Consider the following 26,440-nt stretch of genomic DNA (forward strand, 5'->3'; position numbering starts at 1 on the left):
TACCTCCTAAAATATAGCAGCTTTGTGAACTGCAAAAACTGAAATCAAAGTAAGATTAAATATCTCAAATAAGGGTGATATTTGCTTATTTTCTGTCTGATAAGATAATTCTTCCCACTAAGCAGATTTTATGTTAGAGTGTTTTACTTGTTTTAAGTGTTTTGGTCCTAAATGATCTCAGTAAGATACTACAGCTTGTTGCTGAGATTTGATTACCTATATTGAGTAAAACATGCTTGGAACTAGAATATCAACTGTTGCAAAGCTGTGTCATCAACACTCACAAGTATACAACTACTTTTTTAAAGTAATAATTTCTTACTTCAAGCATGAAAAAAAAAAATCATGACTTTGACACAATTGTGTCTCATAATTAAAACAGATGACAGCCAAATGGACTTTGCTGTTTTATTTCCAATGAAACAATAGAAAACATGACTCATATAGTAGTACAGCTGGCACAGTACAGTAAACTGACAGTTAATATTTAAACATTTAACATGTGACATTTCAAACTATTTTGAACAGAAATAGTTCATGCACATTCAGATAAATTCTTCAAAATTACAATAAAAAAAAATTTGCCCGGGGCCCGTGCTGTATATATGCACACTAATTGACTGAAAGAGCACTCACTTGGCGCGATGATGTCATGTTATTAAAAGATTAAAGATTAAAGTACCAATGATTGTCACACACACACTAGATGTGGTGAAATTTGTCCTCTGCATTTGACCCATCCCCTTGGGGAGCAGTGGGCAGCAGCGGCGCCGCGCCCGGGAATCATTTTTGGTGATTTAACCCCCAACTCCAACCCTTGATGCTGAGTGCCAAGCAGGGAGGTAATGGGTCCCATTTTTATAGTCTTTGGTATGACTCGGCTGGGATTAGAACTCCAACCTACCGATCTCAGGGCGGACACTCTATTATCCATGGAAAAATGCATTTTTAGACAATATGATTTGCCTGAGCGGCTAGGAGACCCCGAGAGTAACAAGCGGTTGCCTTTCCACTAAGAACAATAAATTAGTTTTAGTATAAGTTTGCTGGTTTCAAGAAATGTAATGCAGAGCGCATATCATTATGTCAAGATAATGGCACTAGTATTTACTTAATTGAAGAATATCTTTCAACATATTGAGCAAAAAGGTCTCGTTTTTTACTACCAAGAAAAGTGCACTTGTTATTAGTGAGAATATACTGATTTTAAGGTATTTTTGGGTTAATTGAGGTTAGCAAATTTTACTTGTTTTGGAAAGTCTTGACAAGCCGAATTTTCTTGTTCTATTGGCAGATAATTTTGCTTAGTTCAAGTAAAATACCCCTCGTTTTTGTATTTTTTTTCCCTCGTTTTTGAACACTGACTTTTTGCAGTGTGTTCGTACTGTGCTTAGCGATATTCTCCCAGCGTTATTGCCATGGCCGTCGCTCAGCCACTACAAACCAACTGCGGCGTAGAAATACTTTATCACATTCTGGCTAATTCCTCGAACTGAGCTTTGAGCGGTGAAAACCACGGGCGATTATTATTAGCGTTCGGTGTTAGCATTGCGTGTCTGTGTTGTCGTTCCACATCAGTCACGTCAAAGCTGTGTTATTGATGTGGAAGATTAAAGGCCTACTGAAATGATTTTTTTTTATTTAAACGGGGATAGCAGATCCATTCTATGTGTCATACTTGATCAATTTGCGATATTGCCATATTTTTGCTAAAAGGATTTAGTAGAGAACATCGACGATAAAGTTTGCAACTTTTGGTCGCTGATAAAAAAAGCCTTGCCTATACCGGAAGTAGCGTGACGTCACAGGTTGAAGAGCTCCTCACATTTCCCCATTGTTTACACCAGCTGCGAGAGCGATTTGGACCGAGAGAAGCGACGATTACCCCATTAATTTGAGCGAGGATGAAAGATTTGTGGATGAGGAACGTGAGAGTGAAGGACTAGAGTGCAGTGCAGGACATTTTTTTTCGCTCTGACCGTAACTTAGGTAAAAGGGCTTATTGGATTCCACACTTTCTCCTTTTTCTATTGTGGATCATGGATTTGTATTTTAAACCACCTCGGATACTATATCCTCTTGAAAATGAGAGTCGAGAACGCGAAATGGACATTCGCAGTGACTTTTATCTCCACGACAATACATCTGTGAAGCACTTTAGCTACAGAGCTAACGTGATAGCATCGTGCTTGAATGCAGATAGAAACAAAAGAAATAAGCCCCTGACTGGAAGGATAGACAGCAGATCAACAATACTATTATTACTTCTACTATCAGGAGACACCGAACCAAACACTGGACCTGTAACTACACGGTTAATGCTGTGCCGCCTGACGAAGCCTAGCAATGCTGTTGCTAACGACACCATTGAAGCTAACTTAGCTACGGGACCTCGTCAGAGCTATGATAAAAACATTAGCTATCCACCTACGCCAGCCCTCATCTGCTCATCAACACCCGTGCTCACCTGCGTTCCAGCGATCGACGGCGCGACGAAGGACTTCACCCGATCGTCGATGCGGTCGGCGGCTAGCGTCGGATAGCGCGTCTGCTATCCAAGTCAAAGTCCTCCTGGTTGTGTTGCTGCAGCCAGCCGCTAATACACCGATCCCACCTACAGCTTTCTTATTTGCAGTCTCCATTGTTCATTAAACAAATTGCAAAAGATTCACCAACACAGATGTCCAGAACACTGTCGAATTTTGCGATGAAAACAGAGCTGTTTGTATTGGGATACAATGTGTCCGAATACTTCCGCTTCAACCATCGACGTCACGCGCATACGTCATCATACATAGACGTTTTCAACCGGAGGTGTGGCGGGAAATGTAAAATTGCACTTCATAAGTTAACCCGGCCGTATTGGCATGTGTTGCAATGTTAAGATTTCAACATTAATATATAAACTATCAGACTGCGTGGTCGGTAGTAGTGGGTTTCAGTAGGCCTTTAAGTTCATCAGAAGAGTTGGGACCAGACAGGTGCTGATAGTTTATAGCAGTGTCAGGTAGCCTCTCAGGTGCACAAACAAACAAAAGCCCCAAACAAGCAAGTAACTTCAGCCTAAAAGGTCATTGGTAAAATAAAATATTTACACACTTTAAACGGTTTGACTGCTTTAATGTTATGCTGACTTTGCATTGAACAGGCCATGGACTTTCATAGAAAGCTATCAAGTGTGTGATACACACGCACGCACACACACACACACACACGCATGTTTCCTTCATCTCTATCTCTTTGTCGTCACACAAGCGTCCATTTGAACACACATTATCTTCTCTGCCTTCAATGGGGAGACTTTCGTTTTGTAATCGTCCGATTGGCCGCGAGCACATTTATCTGTAAGTCCAGCTCGCCTCCATCCACCATGACCAATCTACCAGCAGCACCCACACACACACACACACACACACACACACACACACACACACACACACACACACACACACACACACACACACACACAAAGCCCACCACTCATTCGTTTTCGTTAAGACCAACTGCAGCTAAATAGCAGCAGCTTTGTTTACAAGGCGACCCAGCAGCCTCGACATTCCGCGCACGAAGGAACCGTCGTCTTTACAGCCAGTCGGTGGTTTATCTCAAGCCGCGCTTACTGCTATGTTCATTTACATTTGTTTATATATATATATATATATATATATATATATATATATATATATATATATATATATATATATATATATATATATATACACAGGTATATATACATATACATATATACTAGAAATGTCCGATAATGGCTTTTTTTCCAATATCCGATATTCCGATATTGTCCAACTCTTAATTACCGATTCCGATATCAACCGATACCGATATATACAGTTGTGGAATTAACACATTATTATGCCTAATTTTGTTGTGATGCCCCGCTGGATGCATTAAACAATGTAACAAGGTTTTCCAAAATAAATCAACTCAAGTTATGGAAAAAAAAATGCCAACATGGCACTGCCATATTTATTATTGAAGTCACAAAGTGCATTATTTTTCGGAAGAGTTAGTGCTGCAAGGGGTTCTGGGAATTTGTTCTGTTGTGTTTATGTTGTGTTACTGTGCGGATGTTGTCCCGATATGTGTTTGTCATTCTTGTTTGGTGTGGGTTCACAGTGTGACGCATATTTGTAACAGTGTTAAAGTTGTTTATACGGTCACCCTCAGTGTGACCTGTTTGGCTGTTGACCAAGTATGCATGGCATTCACTTGTGTGTGTGAAAAGCCGTAGATATTATGTGATTGGGTCGGCACGCAAAGGCAGTGCCTTTAAGGTTTATTGGCGCTCTGTACTTCTCCCTACGTCCGTGTACACAGCGGTGTTTTAAAAGGTCATAGATTTTACTTTTTGAAACCGATACCGATAATTTCCGGTATTACATTTTAAAGCATTTATTATTATCGGACATCCCTAATATATGCATATACATACAGTACATACACATACACTTGTAAAGAGCATAATGTCATGGCTGTCTTGAGTTTCCAATAATTTGTACAACTCTTATTTTTTTGTGATAGAGTGATTGGAGCACATACTTGTTGGTCACAAAAAACATTCATGAAATGTGGTTCTTTTATGAATTTATTATGGGTCTACTGAAAATGTGACCAAATCTGCTGGGTCAAACGTATACATACAGCAATGTTGATATTTGGTTACATGTCCCTTGGCGAGTTTGACTGCAATAAGGCGCTTTTGGTAGCCATCCACAAGCTTCTGGTAGAATTTTTGACCACTCCTCTTGACAAAATTGGTGCGGTTCAGCTAAATGTGTTGGTTTTCTGACATGGACTTGTTTCTTCAGCACTGTCCACGTGTTTAAGTCAGGACTTTGGGAAGGCCATTCTAAAACCTTAATTCTAGCCTGATGTAGCCATTCCTTTACCACTTTTGACGTGTGTTTGGGGTAATTGTCCTGTTGGAACACCCAACTGCGCACAAGACCCAACCTCCGGGCTGATGATTTTAGGTTGTCCTGAAGAATTTTGAGGTAATCCTCCTTTTTCATTGTCCCATTTACTCTCTGTAAAGCACCAGTTCCATTGGCAGCAAAACAGGCCCAGAGTATAATGCTACCACCACCATGCTTGACGGTAGGCATGGTGTTCCTGGGATTAAAGGCCTCACCTTTTCTCCTCCAAACATATTGCTGAGTATTGTGGCCAAACAGCTCAATTTTTGTTTCATCTGACATCACATGGACAAAGATTAGACCTTCTGGAGGAAAGTTCTGTGGTTAACATTTATCGCTGTTAATTGGTTCCAGACAGGACTCCCATACATTTCCACGATGAAGGAATCATTCATTAGAAATCAAAAAATGTTATAGCCACAGCGTATAAAGAATCTGTTTACGACCTTCTAAATTCTTTTTTTTTAACATTATGAGATCCCTCTAGGAATGAAATAACACCCTTTTGTCCTATTATGCTCTTTCAAGCCAATGCAGTAATGCTGCCTAAGGCTGAGCCAATCAGTGGCCACGATACTGAACAGCGAGCTCTGATTGGTTTGGTCTCATCTCGTGGCCAATATTTTTGTAATATTGATATTTTGTATCCATACTTGAAAATGCTTAATGTATGACCAAAAAAACTGTACAAAATGCTTTTAAAAATTCTATGTACTCTGTTGACCAACTGTTCACTTTTAAAAATATATATCATGTATATACAGTATTTTTTTGTTTATTTATAGCTATTTTTATATGTATAATTATTATTTTATTATACTTAAGCTTTTGTACATGCACACCTTTGTGTTAATGTTATTTTATTTTACTTAAACCTTCTGTTTGTATAGTTTTATACAGTATATCCGTTTTATTCAAATGTATTTACCTGTTTTATCAATTTCGTTCCATTTTGTCCAGCAGCGACGCTGAGATTATTATTCATGCGTTCGTTACATTTGTTGACAAAGTGGTGACCCTCGCCCCATCCTTGTTTGTGAATGACTGAGCATTTCATGGAATCTACTTTTATACCCAATCATGGCACCCACCTGTTCCCAATTTGCCTGTTCACATGTGGGATGTTCCAAATAAGTGTTTGATGAGCATTCCTCAACTTTATCAGTATTTATTGCCACCTTTCCCAACTTCTTTGTCACGTGTTGCTGGCATCAAATTCTAAAGTTAATGATTATTTGCACAAAAAAAAAAAAATGTTTATCAGTTTGAACATCAAATATGTTGTCTTTGTAGCATATTCAACTGAATATGGGTTGAAAATGATTTGCAAATCATTGTATTCCGTTTATATGTACATCTAACACAATTTCCCAACTCATATGGAAACAGGGTTTGTATATTCCTGCTGTTATATTCTACTGGGCTTCACAAATATAAACATGACAGCGTGACTTGAAGCATATCAGTGTCTTTGTGTCGCCGTGGCAACAAGAGCAGGTTATCATCTGTCCTCCACTGCACACCCTGTTATTATTTCATGACAGGAGAGTATGAATGATGACTATAATGAGGTGCATGCACTTCTTCCGCCCGCCACATGAGAAACAGCACCATCTGGTGGTTGGTTAGTGTACTCCACTGTCCATTCATCAAACATCAGTATACATAAAGACTCAACTAAAGCATTACTATGACATATACATCCTCTGTTTTAACTGTAGCGTTTTATCCGACATACGCGCATTTCTTGAAAATAAAAATAAAAATAGTAAAATACTAATAAAAAAAGCAATTTTTTGGAAAATATTAGGACACCGTCACCGACATGGCTGACCATTTGAAGTGTCTACAGTTAGGTTAAAAACAATAATATCACTTCAGATTGCATTTTGGCTCACCAGTTTCTATTGAAGGGTTGTCTCATGTGTTCACACAACCGTACTTGTCCGTGCTTTATACACATTTTTGCCACATTCACCCAACTTGAATAGAAAAATCTCCATTGAAATGGTCCTACCTCGTCACACTTCATGTCGTTCAGCTGCGTGTAACAAAAACACACGATGCGCAACACACACACACACATTATTGTATTTGTTACCTTCTTGAGACCTCCGAAAAACGGCTACCTCTTTTGGACCACCCTTTCTAGATATATAAATATTTGTATTTGCAACAATAATAATATATGCATTCTATGCAAATATAAAAAAAGGTAAGCTTTTAGTTATGTTTTTTATTTTTTTAATGTTTTGTTTATAATTGGTTTTTAATCTTCATTATTTACTTCAATTTATTACAGTATGTCTCTATATATGTACATATTTATTTTGGCCAAAGGGGGCGCATTTCAATTCATTACACACACTTGTTGTTACATATGTTGGAAAGAGGGCGGAGCACTTCAAATTTTTACACACACTTGTGATTTCATATGTTGACCAGAGGGGGAGCACTTTTAAAACCGACACACAATCAATTAGAAAAATCCCTCCTTTTTGGGACCACCCTAATGTTGGTAGATTTCACCACCAGGGGTGCAAATGAGATCTCTATTTTTTGTTTTTTGTAAGGTGCTTAAGGCCGATGACAAACGAGTCACGGACCACAGATGTGCCGCACTTTGGGCAACCCAGCTGTAGAAGCTAACTGTTAATGGCCACTATAGTCTTAGTACCGTAGTGCATTTGTTCATCCTACGGTCACATATGGGACGCGGGTTGTCTTACGTCAGCTCCGGAAGTCGTAAAATCAGCTGTTCACCTGGCGGGTTTTTCCGGGGATGAATAGGGAAGTCCTCCTTTAGCTTACCATGACTTAAACAAGTTGAAAAACGTATTCGGATGTTACCATTTAGTGGTCAATTGTACGGAATATGTACTGTACTGTGCAATCTACTAATAAAAGTCTCAATAAATCAATCAATGCCGTCTTGTTTTATCATACATTGCTGCCTTTGCACCTGTCAATGTTTACTTTTGTATGCACATTAAATCAACAAAAAATCCTGACTTTGGAGCAATGTTCACAGACTCTAGTATTCGGCTCTCTATTAGATGCAATGGTTTTCCATATTGGGACCATGATTTTGGTCCTAACTTGTTCACCGGTCCTCATATGGAAGGTACTTTTCCTTGCTGATGTCTCAAGAAGGGTAGAAATACAAGAACACACACACACACTCACTCTCATTCCTGTATTTGTCACCTTCTTGAGACCTCCGAAAAATGCCTACCTCTTTCGGACCACCCTTTCCAGATATATAAAGATGTGTATTTACAACATTAATAATATATACAAACTATGCAGATATAAAAAATCTTGTTGTGAAAAATGAGTTGGAATTTCACAAGAAAAAGGTCACAATTTCACAAGAAAAACTTAGAATTTTAGCAGTATTATGATAAAAGTTGTAATTTTACTCAATGCAAATCAAAATTTTCACAATAAAAATTGAACTTTTGTGCAATATTATGATAAAAGTTGGAATTTTACTCAACAACAGTCGCAATTTTACAAGAAAAGCTTAAAATGTTGGCAATTTTATGAAGAGTCGTAATTTCACTCGACAAAAAGTCACAATTTCACAAGAAAACTTTAACATTTTGGCAATATTATAATAATAATCTGAATTTTGCTTGGCAAAATTATGACAAAAGTCATAATTTTACTCAAAAAAGTCACTATTTTACAATAACAACAAAAAAATTGGCAATATTGCGATAAAAGTCAGAAATTTGTATGAAAAATGTCACCACTTTGCACTAAAAAGTAATAATTTCACATAAAGAAGTCATCATTTTACGAGAAAATATTGCAATATTACAGAAACAGAAAGAATATGAGAAATTGTTCCCAATTTTATAAGAAAGTAGTCGACACATTGTAAGAATGTTTGTATGTTTGTTTGTAATTGTTTTTTAATCTTCATTATTTACTTCAAGTTATTACAGTATGTCTATATACATATTTATTTAATTGTTTTGATAAATTTTGGCCAAAGAGGGCGCATTTCAATTTCTTACACACACTTGTTATTTCATATGTTGACCAGAAGAGGAGCACTTTTAAAACCGACACACAGTCAATTTGAAAAATCCCTCCTTTTTGGGACCACCCTCATTTTGATAGATTTCACCACCAGGGATGCAAATGAGACATTCTCTATTAGATGCAATGGTTTTCTGTATTGGGACCATGATTTCGGTCCGGACTTGTTCACCGGTCCTCATGTGGAAGGTACTTTCCCCTGTTGATGTCTCAAGAAGGGTAGAAATACAAGAACACACACACACACAGTCGAGTGTGACACGATGTATGGTGTATGTACTTACGTACGATTCGTGCCCAAGGCTAGATGGAAACAAAATCCTACAAAAAGAAGATTATAGTTCTCCATAAAGCTGCAAAGGTCACCTTCGTTGCAGTTCCGTAACAAAAGAAGACATAATACAATGAAAGGCCTCGCTGCTTTCAAAATAAGAGCAAGCATAGTATTCCCAACATTAGACTCGTGTCTTTGTGTGTGAGAGCCAAGGCCAGTCCATCTGCATGATGAAGAAAGGGGAAGAAAAACGCTGCCATTGGTCAACCATGCTGAGGCAAAAATTGCCGGGATATTTTTATGTGAGAAATTAAATGTTGTGTAACAAATTGTTTGTCATCTTACTAAAGGTCAGTAGTTGAAGTAATGATTCTTATATTTTGTTTTGTAGACTCTTGGCATTCTCTTGATGAGCTTCAAGAGGTAGTCACCTGAAATGGTTTTCACTTCACAGGTGTGCTTGAAGCTCATCGAGAGAATGCCAAGAGTGTGCAAAGCAGTAATCAGAGCAAATGGTGGCTATTTTGAAGAAACTAGAATATAAAACATGTTTTCCGTTATTTCGTATTTCTATTATTTATTTCTTTTTTTGTTAAGTACATAACTCCACATGTGTTCATTCATAGTTTTGATGCCTTCAGTGACAATCTACAATGTAAATAGTCATGAAAATAAAGAAAACGCATTGAATGAGAAGAAGGTGTGTCCAAACTTTAGACTTGTACTGCCGCATAGAAAAAATGTATTTGGAAAAAATGTTTTAATGTCATTTTTTGCTCCTTTTCTTTATTTTCTTTTGTATAAAACTATGAACACGAATTGCCTTTGAATTTTGTTTAAAACGACATGCGAGGCATTTCTCAAATGTTTATGGAAATCGCCAAACATGAATTTTCTTACTTTTTTGGAATAATGATAACAATGACTTTTTTTTTTTTGCATTTATGTTTGTGGAATTGTTTGTTATTTTTCTATTTTTGTTTTTGTATAACAACTACAAACACGACCTACCTTCTAATTTTGTGTAAAACGGCAAACAAAAAATTTCTCCAATTTCGATGTTTATCGGCAAACATGACGTAACTTTTTTGTTTTGTTTTGTTTTAAAAAAAATATTTTTTTCTGGAATATGTTTGTTACTTTTCTTTGTTGTTTTTGTACAAGAACTACAAACACGACTTTCCCTCGAATTTTGATGTAAATCGCCAAACTTAATTTTTCTAAGTTTTTCAGATTAATACATTTAATACACGTTTGTTTTGTGTTTAAAAAAAAAAAAAGATCTTGAATTTTGTGTAATTTTATTTTATTTATTTATTTTTATGTTTATCGGCAAACATGACTTAACTTTTTTTTTTGTTTTGATTTAAAAAAAATATTTTTTCCTGGAATATGTTTGTTACTTTTCTTTGTTGTTTTTGTACAAGAACTTCAAACACGACTTTCCCTCGAATTTTGATGTAAATCGCCAAACTTAATTTTTCTACGTTTTTCAGATCAATACATTTAATACATGTTTGTTTTGTGTTTAAAAAAAAAAAAAGATCTTGGATTTTGTGTAATTTTATTTTATTTTTTTTATTTTTATGTAATTCTCCAAATAGGACTTCAATTAGTTTTGTAACAACACAAAATAACTCATTCAGGTTTTTTGGGGAAAAACAATAAACACGATTATTTTGTGGTAAACAACACATTTTGTGTTTGAATTTTGTTAGTTTTTCTTAGAGCAGTGATTTTCAAACTGGTGGTATGCCAAATAAGTCCATAAATACTGCATGTACTGTGTATGGAGTATCATTGTTGATGATGTGTGTGCATTGTTTGTGTGTAATGTTACAGTGGCCGAAAATAATAAATATACTCGTTTAATAAAACCTCTGCCTTGTTTTTAAGGAATACTTAGGCCTACTACGCAACTGCATTTTAATGCTGGTCATTATGGTGGTACTTGGACAGCCAAGTTTTTTCTAAAGTGGTACTTGGTGGAAAAACGTTCGGGAACCACTGTCTTAGAGCAACAAATAAAACTTGTTGGTAATATTCACTTTATTAAGATGATATTCATACAAAATCTGAAGTCCTTCACAAACAAACATAGAAATACAATCGGTCCTTTGAGTACTGTCTCGACATAATGGCATGTTCAAAACAAAAAACGCGGATGGTGTGTATTGAATTCATTTTGCAGAATTTGGTAAAAAAAACTAAACTAAACAAAAAAAACAGATGGAGTGGAGATGAGGTAACAAACGTGTGTGTGTGTGTGTGCATGTGTGTGTGTGTGTGCTAGACAATGAACACAATGTCAGGATATCATGTCTTTGGACAACAGGGGGCTCCGAGAAAAAGGGGTCAAAAATCATGACACTGTTCGCACAATGTAATCTAAGAGAAACAAAAAACAAACTATACAAATACAAAAACAAAATCTTGTGCATTGAATAAGTGCCTTCATTGTGGTTGGTCCCAATTCTTCAAATGGAGGACATCATAGTACAGTTACAGTATCATACAAAATATAGACATGAGATACGTTAGACAGGTCTTCTACATTACTTGATACGATCATTATAGTGGCGTCCGATTTACAGCAGCACTTGTACACTAAGTGATTAACAACTTCAACTATAAACATGTGAATCAAAAGAGGACAACGAAGAATCGGTGTATGGACATTATGATGTTCTGCCCACCCTTAATCCCCTCCGCTCATATTGCACAAACACTCCAAGTGGCAATTTCTACTGGCCCTCGTCAATCCGTCACATACTTTGCAAAAACACGCTCACAGACAGGGACAAACAGTAGCATTGCGCTTGCAAATGATGAAGACAGATGAAAAAAATTGTCAATTTCCAATAATAAGCAGAGACCTATTAAAAAGTCTAAATTTTTGGGCTAAACAGTGTTTTTGAGGGGGCGGGGGTTTTTCGAATAAACAACCGATACGACTTTTCCAGTGTTTTTAGATAAGAAATGAAAATTTATTTTTTCAGAAAACCAACGAAAAATACCTCTCCAGAGAATGTAATTTTTTGGATGAATAAAAATGTTGTTTTTTTGGATAAACAACAGCTGAGAATGTCGTTTTTCGGATAAACATCGAATAAGACTATTTCAGCGTTTTTTAGATAAACAACAAATGAGAAATACATTTTTCGGATAAAGAAAGAATAAGATTATTTCGGCGTTTTTTTAGATAAACAACAAATGAGAAATACATTTTTCGGTTAAACAAGCGATAGTATTGTATTCCGCATAAACATCGAATAAGACTATTTCAGTGTTTTTCGGATAAACAACCAATTAAACTTTTCCAGCGTTTTTATTCCGATAAACAACATCATTTTTTTTTTTAGCCTTTTTTCCGATAAACAAGTGGGAATATTGTATTTTGGATAAACATCGAATAAGACAATTTCAGCGTTTTTCCGATAAACAATCAATGAGACTTTTCCAGCGTTTTTGTTCCGATAAACAACAACATTTTTTTTAGCCTTTTTTCCGATAAACAAGCGGGAATATTGTATTTCGGATAAACATCGAAGAAAACTATTTCAGCGTTTTTCGGACAAAACAACCAATGAGAATTACGTTTTTCGGATAAACAAAGAATACGATTATTTCAGCGTTTTTCAAATAAACAACAAATGAGAATTACATTTTTCGGATAAACAAAGAATAAGACCTTTCCAAAGTTTTTGTTCCGATAAACATGTTTTTTTTGCCTTTTTTCGGATGAACAAGCGGGAATTTTGTATTTCGGATAAACATCAAGTAAGACTATTTCAGCGTTTTGCGGATAAACAAACAATGAGAATTATCTTTTTCGGATAAACAAAGAATACGATTATGTCGGCGTTTTTCAGATAGACAACAAATGAGAATTCAATTTTTCGAATAAACAAAGAATAAGACTTTTCCATTTTTTTCAGCCTTTTTTTCGATAAACAAGGAGGAATATTGTATTTCGGATAAACATCGAAGAAAACTATTTCAGCGATTTCGGACAAAACAACCAATGAGAATTACGTTTTTCGGATAAACAATGAATACGATTATTTCGGCATTTTTCAAATAAACAACAAATGAGAATTAAATTTATTGGATAAACAAAGAATGACTTTTCCAACGTTTTAGCCTTTTTTCCGATAAACAAGCGGGAATATTGTATTTCGGATTAACATCGAATAAGACTATTTTAGCGTTTTTTGGATAAACAACCAATGAGAATTACGTTTTTTGGGTAAACAAAGAATATGATTATTTTGGCATTTTTCAGATAAATAACAAATGAGAATTAGATTTTTCGAATAAACAAAGAATAAGAGGGGGTGGGGGATAACATAACTTTTTATGTGGAAACAAATAAGATTTATTTAGTTTTTGTTTTTTTGATTAACAACAAACAAGCCTTTTCTTAATTTTCGTTGAAAGTGATTAGGGCGTTTCTTTGTTTTGCAAAAACTTTAATTTGGAATTAAGTTTTCTCATTTTTATTACCTGTGTTATATGTTTAAAACATGTTTAATAACATAACTTTTTTATGTAAGAACAAATAAGATTGATTTAGTTTTTTTAATTAACAACAAACAAGCCTTTTCTTAATTTTCGTTGAAAGTGATTAGGCCGTTTCTTTGTTTTGCAAGCATTTTAATTTGGAATTAAGTTTTCTCATTTTTAATACCTGTGTTATATGTTTAAAACATGTTTAATAACAGAACTTTTTTTTATGTAGGAACAAATAAGATTGATTTAGTTTTTGTTTTTTTAATTAACAACAAACAAGCCTTTTCTTAATTTTCGTTAAAAGTGATTAGGGCGTTTCTTTGTGTTGCAAAAATTTTATTTTGGAATAAAGTTTTCTCATTTTTAATACCTGTGTTATATGTTTAAAACATGCTTAATAACATAACTTTTTTATATAGGAACAAATAAGATTGATTTAGTTGTTTTTTTTTTTTAATTACAAAAACAAACAAGCCTTTTCTTAATTTTCGTTAAAAGTCATTAGGGCGTTTCTTTGTGTTGCAAAAATTTTATTTTGGAATAAAGTTTTCTCATTTTTAATACTTGTGTTATATGTTTAAAACATGTTTAATAACAACTTTTTTATGTAGAAACAAATAAGATTGATTTAGTTTTTGTTTTTTTAATTAACAACAAACAAGCCTTTTCTTAATTTTCATTAAAAGTGATTAGGGCGTTTCTTTGTGTTGCAAAAATTTTATTTTGGAATAAAGTTTTCTCATTTTTAATACCTGTGTTATATGTTTAAAACATGCTTAATAACATAACTTTTTTATATAGGAACAAATAAGATTGATTTAGTTGGGGGTTTTTTTAAATTACAAAAACAAACAAGCCTTTTCTTAATTTTCGTTAAAAGTCATTAGGGCGTTTCTTTGTGTTGCAAAAATTTCATTTTGGAATAAAGTTTTCTCATTTTTAATACTTGTGTTATATGTTTAAAACATGTTTAATAACAACTTTTTTTATGTAGAAACAAATAAGATTGATTTAGTTTTTGTTTTTTTAATTAACAACAAACAAGCCTTTTCTTAATTTTCATTAAGTGATTAGGGTGTTTTTTTGTTTTGCAAACATTTTTATTTGGAATAAAGTTTTCTCATTTTTAATACCTGTGTTATATGTCTAAAACAAAACAAAACTAGGAAAGAAAAATCACGAAGCATTGCTTTTTGTTGGACAGCGGCAAAAGGCTGTCACCTTGTAACGTCACAATGTGCTACGATAACTCACCTGTAACTCTCTGCATACACAGGAAGTGACAACACGTCCAAATAAAATATGTTAGCAAGACAAAAATGTATTGGTGTCTGTCTGTGTGTGTTAATGCTACATTAAAGAAAGAGCACTTTATCTAAATAAAAAGAAATGCTACCTTAAATAATATTTCATGAATGGAGTAATGACATACATCAGATGTTATGGTTAGCATGAAATTGCTAAGCTACAAACAAGTGGCGTCCACATCTCCGAGGTAGAAAATGACCTCAAATGAAAAGAAATACCTCTTTAAGGAGTGCTTCCTAATATTTGGACGATATGGTTTTGATGTGCTGGTTGGGCTTCATCTCCCGTCCCGACTATTATTGTGCTGCCGCCACAATTTGCGGAGGAATGCGGTGAATTTCCTGCTGGGCTCTTGGGGGGATGTGGTTTGTTTTTCCTGTTGCTTGGAAGCCAATTTAATTTTTTCTTCCTCTTGCACTCTTTAACTTCCGGTCTAGAAGCCGGACTTTAAAGAGAGGTGAGCGTCACACGCCATCCATTAAGGCGTTGTGTGGGCTGTCACACCCCTTCCCCGCCGACCCTCCTCCCTCTCCAGGACGTCCATGCTTGTGTGGCAAAGATGAGGGTTGTGCTTTTAGATGGAAGCGAGGAGGGCGGCTTTGTGAGAGAAAACCGTGAATTTAAGGGGAGATGCGGACTGCTGCTGGGGGGAGTTTGGTGGGTGGTCACCCTCACTCATCTCATGCCATGCTGCTGGTGGGCGTACTTTTGGTGCTGCCGATGCTGGCGTTGGCGCTACTGTTCTCAGAAGGGGACGGGTTGGAGGACACCGGTTGTCGCTTGGCTCCTGAGCAGGGACACCCAGAAGAAAGAGGAGAGGCCATGTCCAGTCCGGTTGGGTAACCTAAAATTACGGCACAATGATATTATTACCTACGCCAAGCAGGAAAACCACACAAAGTACACCATATATTTATGCCAAACATTGCGGATGTCTGGTGCACCTCGTCCCTTTTGGCTAAACTCTAAACTAACTTTTATTAATTATATTTGTCAGGGGAATTTACAGTAGGTCAAACAAGTTCATATTTGTATTCTTTTATCTTTTTTTTTTTCATAACTTTTGTTACTGTTTTTGCCTTATTGGAACTAATATTCAAAAATAATCTTTTTCGATTTTTTTCGTTACTTTGTTGTTTTTTTTATAAATATACATTGGGGGTTTTTCGGGGGTGGGAAAACAAAAACCACAAACTTAACTTTTGTTGCCATTTATGCAGTTTTTCTGAAAAAAGACAAAATAATTCATCAAAAACACAAAATATTAATTCTGCTTTTTGGGGTGGGGGTTGCTCGAAAAGTTTGTCAGGAGAAAAATTGTTATGCAACCAAACAAAAAAAATATTTTCTACAAAAAAAAAAAAAAAAAAGATTTTCAGCTTAAAATATTTTTAAAATTAAAAACATTCATATATACAAAACTAAGTTTTGGTTGCAAATATTTTTTTGGTTGCGAATCTTTTTTCGTTACTTTGTTTTTTTTTTGTTATTGTTTGTTATAAATATACATTTTGGGGTAATTAATCAACAACACAACAAATAAATTCTGCTTTTTTGGAGGTGGGAGGGGGCGGGGGGTTCTCAAAAGGTTTGTCGGGAGAAAAAATTTGACACTTTAATAGTGAGAAATCTTGTTATGCAACCAAACAAAAAAAGATTTTCTACCAAAAAAAACCAAAACGATTTTCAGTCAAAAATATATTTTAAATCAAAAACATTCATATTTTTAAACAAAAGTAAGTTTTGGTTGCAAATCTTTTTTTGGTTTGCAAGTCTTTATGGGGGGTTACAAATCTTTTTCGGTGGAAACCTTTCTTTGTTCCAATTTTTTTTGGGTTATAAATCTTTTTTTTTGGTGTCAAAACATGTTGTTCGGAGGAGGTCTGTACATTAGGTGCACCGGGTTATAATGTGCACTGTCGAGATTTGAGAAAATGAAAGGATTTTAAGTGCGCCTTATAGTCCGAAAAATACGGTACATTTTTGTGTTTGAAATATACATCTTTTTTGTCTGTATGTATTATTATTATACAGTATATGTTTTCATTTGAAATCCATTATTTTTGTTTGCAAATATTTTTGTTGGTCACATATCCATTTTCTTTGGTTGCATTAAAAAAAACATACATTTTGATTTTCTTTTCAGTTTTTTCAGGAAAAACAACGAATATGACTGTTTTTTTGTTGGTCTTGTCTTAATTTCATCGATGAAACTCTAAATATTTTACAAAAACATAAAAAAATGGAGAACTAAGACTCAAAAGGTGACTTTTGATTCTGGACCCACCTGTTTTGATTTTGATGAACCACAATGCTCCAATGAGTAACACTCCTATTAGGAAGCCTCCGAACGCTATGCCCAGGACACCGGGGAGGCCGAAATCAAAGCACGGAGGGTCTGAAAGATAAACAAGATGGAATATGATGCAACTTAAATATGACAACTACAAGCATTGAGCTTTCTGTGTACATACAGCCATAGAACATATGTCAATGTTCACATTAAAAACCTCTAAAGGCCTTAATGGCCACATACGTGGACAGCACCTTTTAGCTCTTATTTCCAAAATTGTGTACACTACTGAATTGGGGTCTTAAGGCCGCTTATGTGGACACTTGTACTGCTATCTGGTGGTGTCAGAAGAGTACAACATACAATGGAATTTGGAAAAAAAAAAGTGTAAAAATAAGAATTAGCATGTCACTAAACATGAAATACACGTCTGTTACTTATGGACTAATTAAGTACATCTTATAAAAAGATGATTCTTAGTTTTTATTCTAATTAGGGTCCCATAAGCCCAAATAGCAAAGAGAAATAAAAAAAAACATGTAAACAAACAGCTTGGGCCTTAAGAGGAATTATTAAAAACATCCTGGGTGGGGGCAACAACAAAAAAAGCCAACATAGTGTTCATTACTGAAAGGCTGACATCTTGTGGGTGCTTGGCGTTACTGCACCTGTGCCATCGCATGTGTTTCACGTGTATGACAATAAACTTCCTGGAATTCTTGACACCAGTCAGAAGAAGAAAAAAAAACAGTCTGAAAAAAATCAGACAAACGTGCAAATTAGTCGCTTTGTGTTCGTATGTTTTTGACGGCGAAGCTGAACAAACAGGAGCAGGAAGCAGGAGTCTCCGAGCAGGAGGACGTGACAGCGGGCCAGTGCTGAGATGACCCTTCACCCCGTCCGGGGATCAACCCGACTGACAAACAGGAAGGAGTGCAGTTCTGATGTTGGAACTCATCATGTTTTTGTGACAGTTTTCACATTAGAACTGAAAGCCAAGTTTTTAGGGCCGCAGGTTTGAGACCTTCCGTGGATGGAGAAAATATAAAAAACGGGACAAATTGTTGTCTTAACACTGCTGGATGTGCCCCATTCACAGTAGAGACGTCCATTCGAGACAAGAGCGACAAAACTTTGTTAATTTTTTATCGCCGATGTAATTTTTGCCAAATAGATGAGTTAATAAACTAATTAATATGCGATAACATTATTTACATACGTATTTGTTGAAATATAATCTGCACCAACTCTGGAGGATAACAAAAAAATAACAATAAACAAAAATAGCGACTTTTTTTTTTGCAAAAAATAGCGTAATCCAGTTTACTAATCACCCGATTCGACTAACCGTCATTCTGTGCTACGATTTTTATTCGGTATACTTTTTTCTTTTGTTTTTGGTGAGTACTGTTCGTAAAATTACATTTAAGTGAGAAAAATGACATTCAGTTTAAATGTAATTGTGCTGAATTTTTGTTCTCGGATGTAATCAGAAGTGCTAGCACTCTAATTACGTAACGCCACGCTAACAAAGTAACACTTCGCTAGTGACGTAAAGCTACGCTAATACCGTAACGCTACGCTAATTACATAACGCTATGCTAATAACGCAACTCTACGTTAATTATGAACCGCGACGCTAACATTATCGAACGCAGTAATGTCGGAAAACATACGAAAGACCACTAAATATCAACGTAAAATCATCCATCCATCCATCCATCTTCTTCCGCTTATCCGAGGTCGGGTCGCGGGGGCAGCAGCCTAAGCAGGGAAACCCAGACTTCCCTCTCCCCAGCCACTTCGTCCAGCTCTTCCCGGGGGATCCCGAGGCGTTCCCAGGCCAGCCGGGAGACATAGTCTTCCCAACGTGTCCTAGGTCTTCCCCGTGGCCTCCTACCGGTCGGACGTGCCCTAAACACCTCCCTAGTAAAATCATGTTCGGTGCTAAATTTGAGTGAATTTTTTTTTTCTGTAGTTTTTGCGCAGCCGACTTAATGACGCACCACACTGTTCGAGGTTAGTACTGCTTGTTGACTATCAAAAAATAAAGGCTCAAAAGCTTTTCCGCATGAACTTTTTCTGCGTTCTTTGAGTTGAAAATGGATCAGTGCTACGTAAACGTCATTTTTTTCAAACTACGCTGAATTCTACTACATTTTCTTTTCTAGCAATATCACATTTATGTTGTCTTGAATTTTTATGTTGGGTTTAATTTTCACCGAATAGACGAGTTAACCTATTGTGTACCGTTCTGCTGACGATTTTTACAATCATGCCGGCTGATCCCCCAGGAGAATATTTTGGCGCCCATTTCGGATCGAAACTCGTAGATTGTATGTGTACGTCATGTTGTGACACATTTTATAAGTGTTCTTCAGGATAAAAATCCACAACGCCCGTCGCCCTCGAAAGCTGTAACAGAGGCGGGACTTAATCTGCGTCCACTTCCAGGTTGGATTCCACTCCGCAATGGAATGGTGTAAGAGTTCATCCATGTTTGAGTAATTGCAGTGGAGTGGAGCGACAATAGCCCAGCGCCCGTGTTTGGACAGCGGCACAGTCTTTGCCCCCGCCCCCCCCTCTAGAAACACAAAGGGTCCGGGTCACGTCCCTTGAGGGCCGTTACTTGTGATTGTGGCTGCAAGGTCAGCCCGCAGACCTTCCTAGAGGACGAGACCGCCCTCTTACAGGCGGCATCCTGAGTTCACTGCTATGTCAACCGCTTGCACGCTGCTTCTGGTGCACTCAAAGTAACAATAGCGAGCTAAGCTGCTGCCAGCAGTCAGCAGCCAGCACACAGACTGACAACACCGCTGGCCGTTTGGAGCAATAAAAAAAAACAGTGAACAACTACCACAATTCTGTGTTGACCACTGCTAAGACAGGCTATTTCTGCACAGGCGAAACTCAGTGATGTGATTTTTCATTTTAAAAACTGGTGAAAAATCAATACTACTAGTACTAGTACTAAGAAGAATACGATATACACAGTATATGATGTTTTATACTATTTTATTTCATATTTACATAGTTTTATTTAAAAATACTAGTTAAAAATAGTAAAATATTACAAATAATTATTTTTTTCATTTTCTTGTCTAGATGTGGGTTCAGATCCGAGGATGTCGTTTTGATTTGTGAAGTCCTTGGAGACACTTGTGATTAAGGGCTATATACCGTATTTTTTGGAGTATAAGTCGCACCTGCCGAAAATGCATAATAAAGAAGGAAAAAAACATATAAATCGCACTATTAAAAAAACTGCGATTTATAGTCCGAAAAATACGGTATATACATTTTGACTGATTGATTGATTCATTCATTCATTTACAGTAACAAAATGCACACCCACCTTACATGCTAGTTCATTGTACTGATTTATATTATATATTTGATATGATACAGTACAGGCCAAACGTTTGGACACATCTTCCCATTCAATGTGTTTTCTTTATTTTCATGACTACCGTATTTTTCGGATTATAAATCGCAGTTTTTTTCATAGTTTGGGGGTGCGATTGATACTCTGGAGCGACTTATGTGTGAAATTATTAACACATTACCGTAAAATATCAAATAATATTATTTATCTCATTCACGTAAGAGACTAGGCGTATATCAGCACGTTCTCAGTTCGTTATCTATGCGTCATATAACGTACACGTATTCAGCCTGTTGTTCACTATTCTTTATTTATTTTGAATTGCCTTTCATTTGTCTATTCTTTGTGTTGGATTTTATCAAATAAATTTCCCCCAAAAATGTGAATTATACTCTAGTGCGACTTATATATGTTTTTTTCTTTCTTTCTTTCGGTGCGATTTATACTCCGGAGCGATTTATAATCCAAAAAATACGGTAATTACATTGTAGATTGTCACTAAAGGCATCAAAACTATGAATGAACACATGTGGAGTTATGTACTTGACAAAAAAAAGTGAAATAACTGAAAACCTGTTTTATATTGTAGTTTCTTCACAATAGCCACCTTTTTGCTCTGAGCTTTTGCACACTCTTGGCAATGAACACCTCTGGGAACTCCTTCAAGACTGTTGGAAAACCATTTCAGGTGACTACCTCTTGAAGCTCATCGAGAGAATGCCAAGAGTGTGCAAAGCAGTAATCTGAGCAAAGGGTTTTCAGTTATTTCACCTTATTTTGTTAAGTACATATCTCCACCTTTGTGCATTCGTAATTTTGATGACTTCAGTGGCAATCTACAATGTAAATAGTCATGAAAATAAAGAAAACGCATTGAATGAGGAGAAGGTGTGTCCAAACGTTTGGCCTGTACTGTACATCACGGAAAAGGTATGCGCTCTACACATGAATGCCATAAATCGATATTATTTCCAGCTGAGTGTAATTGTAATTAATAGAAACAGTGATGGATCTGTTTGGTCTTTACAATATGATGACATAACAACGGCATTGCACCTTGCACTGCAAAAATATTTGAGTTGTTTAAGACCTAAAAAACAGGTAGGCCTGCTGTGAGATGTTACATGATGTTGGTGGTATACGACTTCTAAACATGGTAATAAAAAAAATAAAAAAATTCACATGTTTATCTACACTAATTACATATAGTATAAGAGTACTGAATAACACCGGTATCGATAAGTAGTATCGACATTGATATCGGTATCGTTAAACAGTACCAATGGGGTATATGGCTATTGAATGATACTCTTACGGGTATCATCTGATGGCTACTGCACTGTATGTGGACTTTGATAAAAATTGCTGCACTTTATATACTCCTGCACTTTAAATGAAACTGCTAAAATATTGTAACTTGACCACCCACTGATTTGTAACTCACATACCCTCTATGTATTGTACTTGTATTTTTGAATTGCCTATAATTATGTAATTTCAATATTATGGTGTATTTTCAATCCTGTGTAATTTTAATTGTGGATGTTAGATGTGCCATAAAGGACTACAGATGGAAATTAGCATGGTGCTAAATCTGGTGCAGCCATCTTCTCAATGTAACTGCACATTGTCCTTCAAATAAACAAATACAAACAAACAAATGATATACATTTCTAATTACGAGTGCATTTAAAAAATCCTGATTTAATGGAAATTAAAAATGTTGATACAATACTTGAAATACAAATATGATTACTGCTACATCTCTGCAGGTAAATTTTGTATTTTTGTATATCAATAAAATATTATATTTAAGAGGAGAAATATAACCTTAAAGAAAAAATGCAATTTAAAAGATGTGTATACAAATACAACACTTAGAACCTTTAGTTTATCTGTATGTGGAATCAAATTATGGAATTGATTAAGTAAAGAAATCAAACACTGTACTAATATGGTTCAATCTAAGAAACTGTTCAAACTTAAAGTGTTTACTAAGTACAATGAAGAAGAACCATTATAAACCTTCTGAATTTACTAATAAACTTATGTGTCTCACTATATGAAATACAACTTACTTCACAATTTTTTATGTATTTATTGATTTATTTTTATTATTATTTATGGAGTATATTCTGAAAAAATTGAGAACAGGAAGTGAACAAAAGTGTTAGCAACTGCTAAGTAATGGAAAAGAAGTAGGATTAACTAAGCTCTGCTTCTTCCTACTCTTTTTCGAACATGTTGAAAAGAGAAATTGGAAATTGTGATGTATCATGTTGTAATTGTATGCATGTTCAAAATACACTCAAAGCATAACCAAATGTAAAAAAATATATAATAGTAAAAATAATAACAATATACAGTCGTGTTTATGTTGTAAAGAACATAATGTCATGGCTGTCTTGAATTTCCAAAAATGTATACAACTCTTATTTTTTTGTGATAGAGTGATTGGAGCACATACTTGTTGGTTACAAAAACATTCATGAAGTTTGGTTATTTTATGAATGTATTATGGGTCTACTGAAAATGTGACCAAATCTGCTTGGTCAAAAGTATACATAAAGCAATGTTAATATTTGTTTACATGTCCCTTGGCAAGTTTCACTGCAATAAGGCGCTTTTGGTAGCCATCCACAAGCTTCTGGCAAGCTTCTGGTTGAATGTTTGACCACTCCTCTTGACAAAATTGGTGCAGTTCAGCTAAATGTGTTGGTTTTCTGACATGGACTTGTTTCTTCAGCATTGTCCAAACGTTTAAGTCAGGACTTTGGGAAGGCCATTCTAAAACTTTAATTCTAGCCTGATTTAGCCATTCCTTTACCACTTTTTACGTGTGTTTGGGGTCATTGTCCTTTTGGAACACTCAACTGCGCCCAAGACCCAACCTTTGGGCTGATGATTTGAGGTTGTCCTGAAGAATTTGGAGGTAATCCTCCTTTTTTATTGTCCCATTTACTCTCTGTAAAGCACCAGTTCCATTGGCAGCAAAACAGGCCCAGAGCATAATACTACCACCACTATGCTTGACGGTAGGTGTAGTGTTCCTGGGATTAAAGGCCTCACCTTTTCTCCTCCAACCATATTGCTGGGTATTGTGGCCAAACAGCTCAATTGTTATTTCATCTGACCACAGAACCTTTCTCCAGAAGGTCTTATCTTTGTCCATGTGATGCTCGACTGACATTATGTTATTTACAAGTGTCTGTAAACTTTTGACCACGACTGTATATTTAATGTATAATTTCATAAAAATATAAAATATTATTGCATAATAATGTTTATTTTTTTAATGTTATTATTACTGCATTATTCTTACTAGAGCATTTAAAAAATTCAAACAACTACACATTTAAATACCATTTTTAAATCCCAAATGTGTGAATGTTTGAATAACACCATACTGAGTTTCTAATATTTTGACCATTACATTGGATATATAACAATTATTGCAGTATGTGTTATTATAGCCCTTGTTTTGATCTGATAAGGTTGTGCAGGTGTACCAAATCACACGAGTCGCGCACATTGCAAATGCCCAAGGAAAGGAAAGACAGAGACGCATATCCAGAAGCTTATGTGGCATCTGTGTGACTGTCGCAGCATATTTTGGAGATTAAACTGAACTCACTTAGTGTTTGCTGACAAGGCGGGGTGACCTCCAGGTTCCTCTTCACTCTTCCCCCGTCGACACATTTCTGGTGAGCAGCAAAGAAAAACCGTTGACCGAGTCATCTAATGAGCCCTAATCCTGCGCTAACATTCGTCAGACAGCGAGGAAAGCGGTTTGTGACGTGCTACATTTCTCAGCACAAAGCTTAACGAGCCGTCTTTTGACACGCTTTGCAAATGCCATCTCGAGAGACTGAAAGTCCCATTCCTACCTGGCTGTAGCAAAGTTTGACGGAACATTCCACGTCCCAGGTGGTGGAGGTCAGCTCGTGGAGCTGATCCAGGGAGAAGCTGAGTCGCGTGCTGTTGGGACAGGAATTCAAGGAGCAGTACTCGGGAATGAAGGGAAGCTCCTTGACGACCGGGCAGGAGCCCTTGGAGCGCACGAAACAGCTGATCACCTGGATGGTCAAAACCATGGCGCCTAGAGTGTTGCCCGAAATCTGAAACATTACAACCAAAACATGACATAATGGGTTGTGCTCAAAATGCTTTGGAAAACATGCTGGCTGTTTTTCAACCAATCTTGCTCGAATTTAATAAACATGTGCTTGTCAGTCCCCTAAAGTTGTGTACCAAATACGGTGGTGATCCGGCAAAACATCCAAAACTTACAGTAGTTAGCGCATTGAGCTGCGTGAGAAATTTCAAGTCAATCAGAGTTATGGGCTCCAACTTTGCGGTTGAATAATAGCGCCACCATGTGGTGTATTTGTCAAAAATAATATTAGCAAAGATAACACAGTAGAGTTGTATGCTTTGCCAAATGTTCACCACTTGGTGTGCAGCAGTTCAAAAGTAATACGTGAAAGTAGTGTAGTCCCGATACCAATATTTTGGTACCGGTACCGGTACCAAAATTATTTTGATAGTTTTCGGTAGTTTTCTAAATAAAGGGCACCACAAAAAATTGCATTATTGGCTTTATTTTAACAAAAAATCTTACGCTACATTAAACATATGTTTCTTATTGCAAGTTTGTCCTTTAGTAAAATAGTGAACATACAAGACAACTTGTCTTTTAGTAATAAGCAAGCAAACAGAGGCTCCTAATTTAGCTGCTGACGTATGCAGTAACATATTGTGTCATTTATCATTCTATTATTTTGTCAAAATTACAAAGGACAAAATGAATTATTAATCTACTTGTTCATTTACTGTTAATATCTGCTTACTTTCTCTTTTAACATGTTCTATCTACACTTCTGTTAAAATGTAATAATCACTTATTCTTCTGTTGTTTGATAGTTTTGGATGATACCACGAATTTGGGTATCAATCCGATACCAAGTAGTTACAGGATCATACATTGGTCACATTCAAAGTCCTCATGTGTCCAGGGACATATTTCCTGAGTTTATAAACATAATATAATTATTTTTTAAACTAAAGAAGAAAAAATATTGACGTAATCATAGTAGTATCGACTAGATACGCTACTGTACTTGGTATCATTACAGTGGATGTCAGGTGTAGATCCACCAATGGCGTTTGTTGACATTTTGACGCCGGTGAGCTACGGTGTGTAGTGAAGCATGTTTAGCTATTCCTCGTCATGCAGGGATGATACTTGTAAGAAACGTACTTTATTTGTCGCCATGGAGGCGAGGATTAGTGATTTAGAAGTAGCTAAAACACTGCCGACAGGGGCTGGACTTTAGCCGCTAGCTAGCTAGCTATGTCTTAAAGCACCTCTTCCGGTGGGCGTGTCAGTGTTATAACCTTTATCGTTAGTTTTTAAGCCAAAATGCGTCCGTTCTCCCTTTTCTGTCTACACACTGTGTCTGCTTGTAAGTACTCCGTGATTATGCACTGCGGAACACTGAGGCGGTATAGTACCGAAAATTATCCATTAGTATCTAATACCAGTATACCGTACAACCCTACGTGAAAGCATATTTTTTTGGGGGGGACAAGCACCTATTAAATTTATTTTAATTAATTTCAATGGGAGATGTTGTTTTGAAATACAATTGTTTTGAGTTAAGAGCTCTGTCACAGAACTAATT

General features: G+C 36.0%; 1 protein-coding gene across 1 annotated transcript in view; it reads right to left on the reverse strand.

Moving 5' to 3' along the window:
* Window positions 1-11,297: 11,297 nt before the first annotated feature.
* Window positions 11,298-26,440, reverse strand: part of eng (endoglin) — a 108,949-nt gene continuing 93,806 nt past the window's right edge. The window contains exons 10-13 of the mRNA XM_062031043.1: window positions 24,644-24,874; window positions 24,391-24,457; window positions 17,366-17,476; window positions 11,298-15,922 (exon numbers count right to left, since the gene is read on the reverse strand). Coding sequence (XP_061887027.1) covers window positions 15,759-15,922; window positions 17,366-17,476; window positions 24,391-24,457; window positions 24,644-24,874 — 573 coding nt within the window. The 3' untranslated portion in view covers window positions 11,298-15,758. The remainder of the gene's footprint in view (window positions 15,923-17,365; window positions 17,477-24,390; window positions 24,458-24,643; window positions 24,875-26,440) is intronic.

Source organism: Entelurus aequoreus, linkage group LG21 (assembly GCF_033978785.1).
Source record: "Entelurus aequoreus isolate RoL-2023_Sb linkage group LG21, RoL_Eaeq_v1.1, whole genome shotgun sequence".
Taxonomy (NCBI): Eukaryota; Metazoa; Chordata; class Actinopteri; order Syngnathiformes; family Syngnathidae; genus Entelurus; species Entelurus aequoreus.